The sequence below is a fragment of the Asterias rubens genome, chromosome 16 (genome assembly GCF_902459465.1).
Source record: "Asterias rubens chromosome 16, eAstRub1.3, whole genome shotgun sequence".
NCBI classification, from domain to species: Eukaryota; Metazoa; Echinodermata; class Asteroidea; order Forcipulatida; family Asteriidae; genus Asterias; species Asterias rubens.
The window spans coordinates 3,526,410-3,539,778 of record NC_047077.1 but is presented as its reverse complement, the minus strand read 5'-3'; the positions used below and the strand labels follow the sequence as shown (position 1 = coordinate 3,539,778).

At 39.0% G+C, this 13,369-nt stretch overlaps 2 protein-coding genes across 7 annotated transcripts in view; one reads left to right on the top strand and one right to left on the bottom strand.

Moving 5' to 3' along the window:
- The window catches only part of LOC117300624 (dyslexia-associated protein KIAA0319-like protein), a 52,079-nt gene that overhangs the window by 1,385 nt on the left and 37,325 nt on the right, over nt 1-13,369 (top strand). For 5 of the 6 annotated variants that reach the window (XM_033784301.1, XM_033784298.1, XM_033784299.1 and 2 more), the window contains exons 2-5: nt 4,462-4,793; nt 6,467-6,754; nt 11,639-11,773; nt 12,923-12,970. In XM_033784301.1, the coding sequence (XP_033640192.1) occupies nt 4,493-4,793; nt 6,467-6,754; nt 11,639-11,773; nt 12,923-12,970 (772 nt within the window). In that variant the 5' untranslated portion in view covers nt 4,462-4,492. The remainder of the gene's footprint in view (nt 1-4,461; nt 4,794-6,466; nt 6,755-11,638; nt 11,774-12,922; nt 12,971-13,369) is intronic. The other variant, XM_033784300.1, reaches the window with a different exon arrangement.
- Nucleotides 1,233-2,405, bottom strand: LOC117301035. The gene has a single exon (XM_033784918.1). The coding sequence runs from the start codon at nt 2,403-2,405 to the stop codon at nt 1,233-1,235; it is 1,173 nt and encodes a 390-aa protein (XP_033640809.1).

The window sequence follows — 13,369 nt, the reverse complement described above, 5'->3', positions numbered from 1 at the left end:
GGATTCAAGCGTTTGCCAGTTTAGAGTTTTGAGTCTGTCCTCGTATGACATTGCACCTCGTTGTTGCCTAAGGAACATCCTCGTAGCTCTCCTTTGGACACGTTCAAGTTTTGCTGAAAGTGTTGTAGTATATGGGCACCATGCAGGCAGCCCATACTCAAGAATAGGTAATACAAGGGATCTGTAAAGGGACATTAATGCAGTTGGGGATGTTCCACCTGCCGTATGCCAGATGAAACCTAGAGTCCTATTTGCCTTGGAGACAACACTGTTGACATGGTCAGACCAAGTGAGGTTATGATTGATCACGACTCCAAGGTATTTGTAGGTGGCAGTTATTTTGAGGGAGGATCCATGAATAGAGTACTCTGGAAGGGCTAGTGTTTTTGTAGATCTGGTCATATGCATAATCATAGACTTATTGGTGTTTATTTTCATCCCATTGGCCACACTCCACAAGTCGATGGCATCAAGGTCAGCTTGCAAGGAAAGTTCATCTGCAGGGGAGTGGATAGGTCTATAGATGAGGGTGTCATCAGCAAAGAGCAAACACTTGGAATTGAGGGAATGGGAGATGTCACTGATGAATAAGTTAAACAGGAGGGGACCGAGGACACTTCCCTGAGGGACTCCAGATGTAACCGGAGACATGGACGATAAAGCTCCCTGGTACATAACCCGCTGGAACCGGCCAGTCAAAAATGCTTTCAGCCAATACCAAGTTTGACCACGGATGTTAAAGTTCTCTGCCAGTTTATTGAGGATTGTGTGATGAGGCATAACATCAAATGCCTTGCTAAAGTCCAGGAAAGCAATGTCTATGCGAGGTGGACGGGGTTTGTCCATGATTGTAGCCCAGTCATAAATAGCATTTGTGAGCTGGGTGACGCAGGATTTATGTGCTGTAAATCCATGTTGTTCATCATTACCAAGACAGTTAGAAGAAATATGTTCATTGATATTGTTAGCGACTGCTCTTTCAAGTATTTTGCAGACAATGGAGGTTAAAGCAATTGGACGATAGTTTTTGATGTCGGTTCGGTTGGCAGATTTAAACACAGGGGTGATATTAGATAATTTCCAGTCCAAGGGTAGGGAGCCGTGTAAGAGCGACAAATTCATCACACGTAATAGCGGTGGGGCGATTGAGGAGGCAGTTGAACGCAAAACTGTTGGTGAAATCCCATCAGGCCCAGGTGCCTTGAGAGGGTTGAGATTTTGCAGCGACTTTGTCAGCCATCCGAGTTCAATTTGAATTGGCGGTAGTTCAGGAATCGGTAAGGAGAATGAACTGAAGTAAAAAATTCGTTGAATGCCTGAGCGATGGCACTAGGCTTGTGAAGAAGTTGGTCAGCATGTTGAAAGGTTGGTGGACATTTAGATTTTCGCTGGTCTCTGACAAAACACCAAAAGCTGCGCTTGTTGTCTTTTTTTGCAAAAAGACCGTTGACATACTTCCAGTAGGCTGATTTTGTTGAATATTTCACTTTATTGCGTATTTGTTTGTAATGGAGCCATGCCAAACTGGAGCCGGAGTGTTTGGCTTTTGAGAACAGTTTGTGCTTTAGGTGAATCAGCTTTTTCAGTTCATGGGTTATCCATGGAGAGGCTTTATTACGACAGCGCTGTTTAGTTGGTATGCTGTCACGAATGGCAGCATGCAGGATATCCAGAAAGCCTTCCCACGATGCATTGGGATCAGCATCATCCATGAAGGCTGACCATGGTGCAAGGTGTAGAAGAGTTTCCAAATGAGTCATGTCAGCTTTCCTGTATTGAAGATATGATCGGACGACTGCTGGTGGTGGAGGGGCTTTGTGTGCACTGAATGTAAAGTGTACAGCATGGTGGTCACTGCTGACTGGATTTGCAAAGGACTCCACTTGGGCAAACTTTTCTGGCCGATTTGTAAATATGAGGTCAATTGTGGACCCTGATGAGGACGAATTGTTTGAAGGTCGCGTTACATCGTTAACTATCTGTGTGAGTTCTAGAGAGTTAGCGATTTCTTGAAGATGCGCAGTAGATGCAGAATCATGCTGCCAATTTATATTGAAATCTCCAAGTAGAATAACACCTTCGTAGTTATGAAGATGAGGTTGAACTGAATCACATGCATTCTGCAGCTTGTCAAAAAATGCGATGTCTGAGTTAGGAGGTCTGTAGAGAAGACCAACCAGCCATTTGGAATTCTTAAAAGTCAAGGACACCCAAGTAAGTTCAATGTCCATAGAGTCAAACTGATCAAGGTGGACTGGTTGTAATTGATCATTGACTGTTATCATAATGCCACCGCCTCGACTGTCTCGATCACGCCGAATACTTGTGTAACCGGATATGCAAGAAGAAATAGTGTCAGTGTGACTGGGTGACATCCATGTCTCAGTGACAAACACAATGTCCATGATCACACAATGATTGGGTTTGAATCTCAGTCCCGGCACTTTTGTGAAGGTGTCCTTGACTTGAGCAAGACACTTATCTCCGTAAGTCGTTCCTTGGTGTTTAATTTAATGTCCTAACTTGTTGACTTTACAAGTAATGAAAAAAGGAAAACATTAAAATACAGATAATAGTTTTTATAAATAATATTTCCTGATAGATCATTTGTGGAAATGTTTTGCGGTAATAGTGTTACTGTTAGTGTTTTTGTTTGGTGGTAATAAATGTGATCTAAACTGAATAAAATAAAATAATACTAACTAGACGCTGGTCTCCCTCTAAAGATTCATGAGCGATGGAGTACACCATGTACACTTACACTTGCGTTTGACGGGATTGAGCCCTTTGTTGAGCCTTTTCTTGAAGAGCTTCATGTCATGCCCTCTTGTGCTACTTGTTTGTGAGGGATAACTTTCCGTGTGGCGCCACCACTTTTTCACTCATTTTTACAAAAAGGGATATCTCATTGAGGTAGGGTCCTACTACTTGCCGTCAACTCGCCGTCAACTCAATTGCGCCGTCAACTCGCCGTCAACTCCACCAATATACATTTAAAATCCACTAAAGAAGCATAGAACTGTAAAGTATCAGCTCAAAGAGCATTCGCGTAAGTTTTAGGTCATATTTCGGAATAAAAATTGATTTTTTTTCTCGTGAAAAAAAATTCTCGAAGCCAAAAAACTGTCGGCCGCCATCTTGCTTTTTCACAATGATTAGTCTTGGCCCAAGATGTCAATGATTGGTACTTTTTTTTTATCAACACAAAGTCGTTTTTGTGAATGAATTTGTACCGAAAACCATGAGAAATATGTAATTTAGCCCAGACTTAACATTTCCGTGCCCCCTTTTTATAGATTTTTCATGTAAATTTAATGAGTTGACGGCACGAAAATGAGTTGACGGCGAGTTGACGGCAAGTCGGCGAGTTGACGGCAAGTAGTAGGACCGTTGAGGTAAATTAGGTACTATATTATTTCATATCGAATGAAAAAGTGGTGGCGCCATACGGAAACTTATCCTTTGTGAGAGTGTGAATTAGACTTCTGGCGCCTATATCCACAAGCCCCTTTAGAATCTTGAAAGTTATGATGAGGTCCCCTCGCACTCTTCTTACTTCCAGGGGAAAAGAGGTCAAGTTTTCTTCGTATGCCTTCTCTCTCAGACTAGATACTAGCTTGGTGGCTCTTCTCTGCACTTTCTCCAGACACTTTATATCTTTCTTTAGGTATGGGCACCATGCTTGATCGCAATACTCGAGGTGTGGTCTGATGTCAAGCTTTGTACAGGATAGCAAAGCTTTCCCTATCAATGCACTTGAAGGTCCTTCTGATGATCCTAAGGCTCTGCATTGCTAAACCAGCAGCTTTTGTACACTGTAGGGTGGGTTGACAGTCTCGTGTAAGGTACACCCCAAAATGCTTTTCTTCATCTTCTGCTTGGATTCTATCCCAATTAAGATGTAGCTTCTGGGTGGGTTATCCTTGCCCATGTTCATACACTTACATTTTGAAGCAGTAAACCTCAGCAACTAGGTATCGGACTACTTGTAAAATAATTTTAAAAGGAAGCATTAGGGGCTACTCTATCTTGTACTGTGAGGTTTGTTGTTCCACGTGGAGACGATAGCCGAACGAACCTCATAGATCTAGGAGTACCCCAGACTGATCACTGGGCATATTCAGTGTTCAGCTGGGCCCAATTTCATAGAGCTGCTAAGCACAAAAGTTTGCTAAGCATGAAATTTTTGCCTTCATAAAAACAGGTTTTCCAGCCAAATTTCGATGTGGTTTTCAGGATTTATAAACCAACAACAGCTGAATACCAGTAACAGGCAATATCCATCAAATGGAAATTTTGTTGGGAAACTTGTTTTTTATCAAGGAAGAAATTTTATGCTAAGCAAATTTTAGTGCTTAGCAGCTCTATGAAATTGGGCCATGGCCTTTGATGTTAACTTAAGATAGCCAGTGCTGACAAAATATCCAATCTCTTTTCCTCAACTAATTTCTATTCCCACAGGTGAACTGACGACCCTCTTTTCAGCAAGTTGATGTCACCAAGTTTTCAACAACCTTCTTTAAAGCTTTACCGATTAATCTTCACCATGGATCCACCACCTGACAAACTCCGAGACTCAAGTCACTGTGCATCATGTTCCAAAGCAAGGATCAATTTTTGTACAAACTCGTGCTTTTTTAGGAACATAACTCCACCGATATGGTCACATGCCTTGTGTAGGCTCAGCTTATCCAGTTTGCATGTCAACAGTTTGACGAGAGCTCTAAATAGGCCTATAAGATGGCAGTCTTTTTTACATTTCACTCTGATGCTGATGCTGTTGTTAAGAACAGGTAAGTGTTTATTTATTTGTTGTATGAACACTGAATTAATTCCTACCTCAGTCTAGATTCTAGCAGAAATGTTTTGAGTTTCCTCCCAGTTTGGAACACATCTTCTTTCTTACAGGCTGCACTTAAGCCCGGTTCATACTTCATGCGAATGCGAATCAAATTTGATGTGAATTTGCCGTCACAACCCTCCTTTTGCAGCGATATTTGCAAGAAGTGAGTTGAGCAGAGTTTAACTGCTGCGAATTATTCATTGTGAATTTGAGACGTCAACATTTGTATCGCATTTGCATTCACAGCAAGTATGAACCGGGCTTAACCATGGTAAAAATAGTAAAATGTAAACAAAAATATTCCTAAAAGTTAGAATTAGGTACTTGTTTTGTGTTTTATCCATTGAGCAAAAGCATTGAACCTGCTTCTTGAAGTAGCACATTTTACTTCAAAGAAACTTCCATAAAAAATGTGTATGTTATATGAACTAAGCAAAGAATATCAGTATTAAGATTTGTCATGCTACTTCAATACTCAACAAAATTGAAAGATCAGATTCATTGTCAAGAATTTCCACAAAGAAACTTCACAATTACAAGGTATTTCTAAAAGAACCCGGTGCACTTATCGAAAAGAGAAGGGGTTCGCCCCGGTGTTCCTGGTTTGATTGGCAGCATATTGTGCCGCAACACCTTCCAAACCATTTTATGGTGAGGATTAGGTCTTGTAATTAAGGGACACGTTGTCTTGGACCGGGTGAGTTGGTCCAAGAAAAGCATTTTAAACTGTTTGTTATGAAATTGATATACATGTATGTAGTAAGAAAGATGTTTTAAAGAAGAATATAATGATCCACACAAACATGCCTTGGAAATTGTGTGGTTTTCCTTTTACTTTCGAACTAACACGGTCGACCATTATGTGGTTTTCCTTTTACGTCGTGAACCATTTTGTGGATTCAAATGTTTGACTCCACATAATGGTTGACCGTGTTAGTTAGAAAGTAAGAGGAAAACCACACAATTTCCAAGGCATGTGTGTGTGGATCATAGTATTCTACTTTTAAAACATCTTTCTAACCATAAAAAACGGTTTCAAACGATTCTATTGACCAACTCCCCGATCCAAGGCAACGTATCCCTTCAAACGTAGTCCCACATTCATGTAACTTGCAGGACAACTGTATGTTACAGTGCCAAAAGCGTCACTGAGTGACGGTAATGCGCACTAAGACGCCACTATTATTAATACACAGTGGGTGCGTTCAATTTAAGCTTCCCTGTGTCGACCCCGTGGTGCTCATTCGGGTGAGCCCCTGACAAGAGTTAATCGAACGATCACACTCGCCCTCTTGTGGTGACGTCGTGCACCTCAGGCCAGCCCCAAGAGACCTGCCGTTGATTTCACCAAACTCTTCCTAAGTTAGGATTAATCCTAGGACTTGGGACGAGTGCAGTTTAGTATCCTTAGACCTTAGGGCACATTGAACCGATCCTAAGTTAGGACGGGTTACTCGTCCTAACTCAAAATAGGATTAATTCTAGTATTTTGTGAAATCGGTCCCTGTTCCACAAGCAGGGCACTTTGGGCTGACCCGGTGAGCCCCTGGAATGACTTCAAAGCCATGTATTGGATTACACCCAGTGTTTAACAATACTACAATCCTTCCTCTGTACTAACAGGGTTTGCAGAAGCATCATGTACAGCAGACTCACCTTATGTAGGATACCGTCTGGTTATTCCTGATGATCAATTGAAGAGACAAAGCATTGTACTATCAGAGAAAGACTGTGTGGATACCTGTTGCCTCAAGAAATACTGTGATGCAGTCTGGATATTAGAAGGAAGCTGTTATCATGCCAGGTGTAAAACAAACAGTCAATGCATCCCTGTGAAAGCTCAATGGCCACATGATGATGAAAGTAATATTGTTTATGTTATGAGAAGAACGACCCCACTTGATGATGAAGGTAAGTTCAAGTTCATATTATGTCTTAGTTACATTTGTGCACTATTATACTTTATATTTAAGTTAAAACACAATTTGCGTGTTTAACTTGGATTTAATTAAGCCATTGAAAAGCCAAGTTTAAGTATGTTAGGTATAGTGTGTTGCAGTACCGTACAATGTAACATTAAATTTGAGTTCTCCCCTGTTGCTACAATCACAGAGTGCGGTACATGGCCCGATTTCATAGAGCTACTTAAAGGCACTGGACACCTTTGGTAATTGTCAAAAGACCCATCTTCTCATTTGGTGTATCTCAACATAAGAAGTTGTGAGAGAATAATGGAAGAAAAAACACCTTGGTCAATTAAGTTGCGAGAGAATAATGGAAGAAAAAACACCCTTGTCGCACAAGTTGTGTGCTTTCAGATGCTTGAATTCGAGACCTCAGCTGGGGTCTCAAATTCAATTCAAACATTTTAGTGACAATTTACTTCTTTCTCAAAAACTCTGTTACTTCAGATGGAGCCGTTTCTCACAATGTTTAATACTGTCAACACCTCTCCATTGCTCGTTTACCAAGTAAGGTTTTATGCTAACAAGTATTTTGAGCAATTCCCAATAGTGTCCAGTGCCAGCACAGTAGCTAAAGCGCAACAAAATTGTGCTTGTAAACCAGAATAAGGTTACCAGCCAAAATGCAGTTTCACATACACAATGTGTCACTGATATCCTGCAACTTTTTAAGCATCATTTTCTGTTTTGGGTTTGGCATCCAAACATGTACAACCATGTAAGCAAAGACTGGTATCTGTTCACAACATAATATCTGTTATGTAATGATGCCAGAGTTTGCCCTGACTGTGTGATAACAATACTGGATTTAGTCTGATCACAGAGAATTCTCTGGTCTGAAACATCTGGTGTGAGTAGCAATGCAGCAATTCGTTATAAATGCAATCACGTGTGACTGAGCAAGCATTGTAAAGCATTTTTTTAAAAAAACTCAGGTAAACGTAAATTTTCTGCTCATGGGGTCAACTCATTCAACCAACTCCCCCTTACACTGAAAAATCCCTTGCCATGCACTGTAGCAAATTTTAAAGTTCAATACAAAAGTTTGCATTTTTAATATATATGGGGCTTGTGGTGTTTTTCCTGGCTGGACCAGAATTTTAATCATTGTCTTTATTGTATTTTGCTTGTTGTAAAATGTTTGTGCTGTTGAGTTTTGTGGTATAATTATCCAGAGTCTTTATTTAAATTTGGCTGTTTTTCTATTTTTAATATTAATTAATAATTGTATGTATACATATTTTTATATGAAAACTATTTTTTAATTTTAATGTGTATGTAGTTGCTGGGCACCTCTAAAAAACAGTGTTTCACTGAGAGGTTTCCCTAGGGTAAAGAAGAAATAAATAATTGTACACGTACCTAGACAACCTTCAAAGCGTTCTTGCAAATGGCGTATTTTTTTATTTTTTTTGGGGGGGGACACTGAAGTATAATGCGTGCAGCATCTGCCTCAGAGATTTCACCCATTTGAACCATGCGACTTCTTTACAAGCCATTATGTTAAAGGAACATGTTGCCTTGGATCGGACGAGTTGGTCTATAAAAAGCGTTTGTTATAAAATGCATGGATGGAAAGACGTTTTAAAAGTAGAATGCAATCATCCACACAATTTGCCTCGAAATTGCGTGGTTTTCCATTTACTTTGCGAAGTGACACGGTCGGCTATGTATGGGAGTCAAATCCCATAAATGGCCAACTGTGTTAGTCGACGAGGTAAAAGGAAAACCGTGCAATTTCGAGGAGTGTTCTACTTGTACAACATCTTTCTACACATGCATTTTATTAAAAACGGTTACAAACGCTTTTCAAAGACCAACTCGACCGCTTCAAGGCAACGTGTTCCTTTAAGCTAACATCTCAAGGTTTTATAGGAAACAATGCTTCAATTGTGTGAGAAAATAGTGTCTTCAGTTGCTTCATGTTTCATTGGACTTTAATTATAAGATAAATTGAGGGTTTCAATTCCTAACTGAGGTTGCCAATGAAATGATATATACAGGCGCCATGCTCTTCAGGACTAACTGTTCATTTTGTCATTGATAAGATCCCATTCCCAAGGACTGAACATATTCTGTCACACTCGTATATGAGCATCACATGACTCTCTAAACTAGCGTTCAATAACGATTTAGTCAACCAATATTTGTAAATGGCAACTCTGTTGAACAGATCAATCTGACCAGAACCTTTGGTACTGAGGCCTGCAACGTGTGTACATAATTAATGCATGCATACAGACCTTTATTAATTGCAGGTGCACACGATTGATTGGTTATTATTCACACGTGTTAAGAGGCTTTAGGTCAAGTTACAATGTAGTTGGCAATATTTATTATTCAACCCCATTCAATACTAGACTTGGTGTCGATTTGGTGATCGTTATTTATTGGAAAAATAAATACTTTATTTAAAAACTTGTAGGCCTATTATAGCAATATAAACATGTGACTGTAAAGTGAGATTTTTAGAGAATAATATTCATGTGTATTTAGACCTTGGCCCAATTTCATGGCTCTGCTTACTGCCGGATTTTACGCTGACGCAGGTCACCATTCTCCGCTTGCACTGGAAGCGCCGAACTTCTGCACTAGCTGTGTAAGCGTAGAATGCCTAGTTACGTGGAGTACGCACGCCCACAAGCCAAATTCCCTGCTGTTCTGTGAAATACATTTACTCTCGACAAAAGCGAGATTCCTTGCTTAAAGGAATACGTTGCCTTGGATCGGTCGAATTGGTCTTTAAAAAGCGTTTGTTATAAAATGCATATGGGTAGAAAGATGTTGTAAAAGTAGAATACAATGATCCACACAAACACGGTCGGCCATTTATGGGAGTCAAATTTTTGACTCCGATAAATGGCCGACCATGTTACATGTAGTTCGCTAAGTAAAAGGAAAACCACGCAATTTTGAGGAAAATTTGTGTGGATCATTGAATTCTACTTTTAAAACATCTTTTCAACCATGCATTTGATAAAAGTCGGTTACAAATGCTTTTAATAGACCAACTCGTCCGATCTAAGGTGTTCCTTTAAAACTGGGTCCAGGTATGTCTGGAAACCACACCTTTGTGTTACATGGTTAACATGGACAGCACACAATAAAATTATAGAATATATATAGAATGCGTATAATATTAGAATGCGTACTTGTAGTATGCCATAAAATTTGATCTGCAATAAAACAAAATTATGTTTTTTGTGTTTCCGTGTAGGCTACTGTGTGTAAAGTTGTACTCTTACGTATGCTATTACAGTTTACAGTACAAATGTAGGTGTGCCAAACACACATTTTGTTATCAGGGAATTTGTAACAATAAGCAGATGTTACCAATAACACAAGGCTAAACAATCAATCATGTCAATTGACCAGCTTCATAATATGTACAGGTGCTTGTCTATATAGAAAATCATAAAACAAAACCACCAATATTTATGATAGTCAATTATGATCCACTTTTGGGGTATAGACCCATTGCATGACGTCACATTCTCAAAAAGGAGGCAGATCATTGGCAATAGCTGTTCTCTGTTGTAAAAACGTGCGCATGACCTCAGCGTACCTGTAGCGTTTCGTGTTTTGCAAGGGGTAGCTATTGATTTTTTACACAATACAGAACGCGACTTCGAACAATGCGCATAATTTTGGGTGTCGACTATCTTTTGTGTATGTTTGTATACGATTTTGACACCCAAAATGACACCCAAGAAAAGAACATAGTATGCTGCGCTTATTGCAAGTTGTCTATCATACAACTTGTACAAAGGTACATGTGTACATTATACATTACAATGTCCATTATTCCTGACCACTGCCATGGATTGATAGATAGACTTTTCATTGTAAAAACATAAGTTGCTTAAAAATGTGTAATTATACAATAGTGCACTGCACTGCATTTAAAATAAGTCCCTGTGAAATAGCTCATTGATTTTATAACAAATTGTTAATTGGCTGTTTGTGCCGGAGCACTGTGATGCTCAACAGCTGTTGGGTTGTCCATGTTCCATGTGTACAGTAGTTATAAAGTCTAAGTCAGCCAAATGTTTGCAGTAGCCAATTGCCTGCAGTGCATCTTTGGTTATATGTGCGCGTAGAATGCAATCAAAACATTTCGTCATGGTTTGGGAATGAACGAACTACGGTTGGCCACATAACATGAATAAAAAGGCACTGTAGTTTAGGCATTACATAGTAGAATTTAAATTTGGGGTAGGTTTGTGGCTGAATGTCCCTTACCTTTAAGCTTTGTAATGCTTATTTGCTTTCCAAATTATGGGGAAGAAAGAACTTTGCAACAGACCAGGGCCCAATTTCATGGCTTTGCTAACCGTAACAGGGATGTGAATCGGTGCTTGCGAAAGCAGGGAATTTTGTGCTTACGTCAAGCGTATTTCACGGATAAGCAGCTGAGGAAAAGAAGGTTTTTAAACTACATAGTGTAGAAATATTGTGTGTACTGTATTGTACATAGTATAATAACTGTCTCATGTGACATAACCTTTTTGTTTTATAATAAACAAAGTTGTCAATATAAACCGCGAGGGAACTGACTGGGTACATTTTCAAATGAGTTTTGGGGTTGAACAAAGAATTGACTAGAGTGGGATTTGAACCAAGGCGCTCTACATTTGTACCAACTGAGGACCAGATAGCTCAGTTGGTAGAGCGCCGGCACCTTAATCCGGAGGTCCTTGGTTCGAAGCCCACTCGAGTCAATTCTTTTTTGAAACCCAACAAATAAAATTGTCTTCCAAGAAAATGTAGTATGTCAGACTTTCAGTAACCATTTTGAATCCTTTTTGCTTTATCTTTATTCTTACTCTAGATTCAAGTATTGATTGTAACCCTCATGCAAAGTGGGACACCTGCCCAGTTATGGAACATTGCAGCACATTGACTTACCAGTGTGAATGTGATCTTGGAATGACAAGGAACTTTGGGACAAACCATTGTGAATCAGGTAAGGCCAGGGGGGAACATGTGAACAGTAAAAAACAACTTCAATTTTGAGTTTGTAGGAAACCTATCTAGCGTTTCCTCCCTTGAAATTAACAACCTCATGTAACTTGTATGTGGTGGCAAGACTGTGATAAAAACTGACATTTGTGGGTCATTCCGGTATGTTATGCATTTTGTAAATAAATTAATCATTATCTCCACCAACCTCACAATGCTACATGTACATGAACATGTACTCGCTTTAAAGGCTCTGGACATGTTTGGTAATTTTCGAAACCAGTATTCTCACTTGGTGGGGATATCCCAACATATGCATCAAATGACAGATCTGTGAAAATTCGGACTAAATTAGTCATCAAATTGGCAAGAGAATAATGAGCCAAGAAAAGCCCTTGTTGCACAACTTAGTGTTTTCATGTATACATTGTACAGTATGTGCATATTAAAAGGCTTCAGCTAAAGTCTTTTATTATTTGGGTGAGTATCTCTTTCTCAAAGATTATGTTACTTCAGAGGGAGATGTTTCTCACAATGTAAATTGAGTAAATTTTTATGGTAACAATTAATTTGAGTGTTTACCAATTATTTTGAGTGTTTTCCAATAGTGTCCAGTGCCTTTTAGTGAAAAATGTGAGAATCGTCTATTGGGTACATGTTTGAACCAACTGCAGAAGAATGTTGGTTTTATGCATCCAATTATCAATCTTATACTCTGGCTCTTATTGCCATCAGCTTGTACCATTTTTTTTATTTCCCAAATTGGTTTTTGTCCCCACATGTACTCCATAGTAAAACTCCCTAGACTGGCCAGCTGTTACATTTAAATGGTGTATTTAAAATGCCAAAGATGTTGACTTACTTGGTACCATATGGGACATCTTCCTAATCTTCAATTTTCTTGAAGTTTTTTTTTTAGCTCTATAGACTTGGATTCAATTAGTGAAAAGTCAAGTTCAATGCCACAAGAACCACATACCATATACTTTGGTATAATTAACCAGAAATATTTCATTTTGAAAACTTACAAAAAACTTACATCCGTTTTTTTTATATTTGAAATGATCATAAGAAATTTGAAACACTTATTTCATCCTTTGCACAAGTTGAGTTTCTGTGTATGATAGCAGTCTTTTAAATTGCTCATTTTTAGTTCCCAGCGACAAAATTCTTGAGAAACTACGTGTAAAAAGGAGTAAGAGTAAGTTGAACTAACCAGATATCCTTTGCCATTTTTGTTAATGCCATTTGACCTATGTTTGATCATTTGATCCATTCATGACATTTTGGGTTGGTAAGAGTTTGATACCTGTCATAATACATTGTACAATCATAACACATGTAGTAAAGGTTCCATACTTCCTTCATGGGTTACTTTGGGACCCTGTCATGAACAGAAGATTTGTAAAGAAATATGTGAAAACTAGCGGGGGGATTTTGAATGATATATTATAAGATTTGCAACACTTTGCATTGCTTTGTTGTTCCATGGTTGTTCATACTATGGTTTGGAAAGTACACCCATGATTGAAGCTTGTACACAAAATAACATTAACATGTGTATTGTACATTATGTTGCTTGACATTTTGCATGATTTTA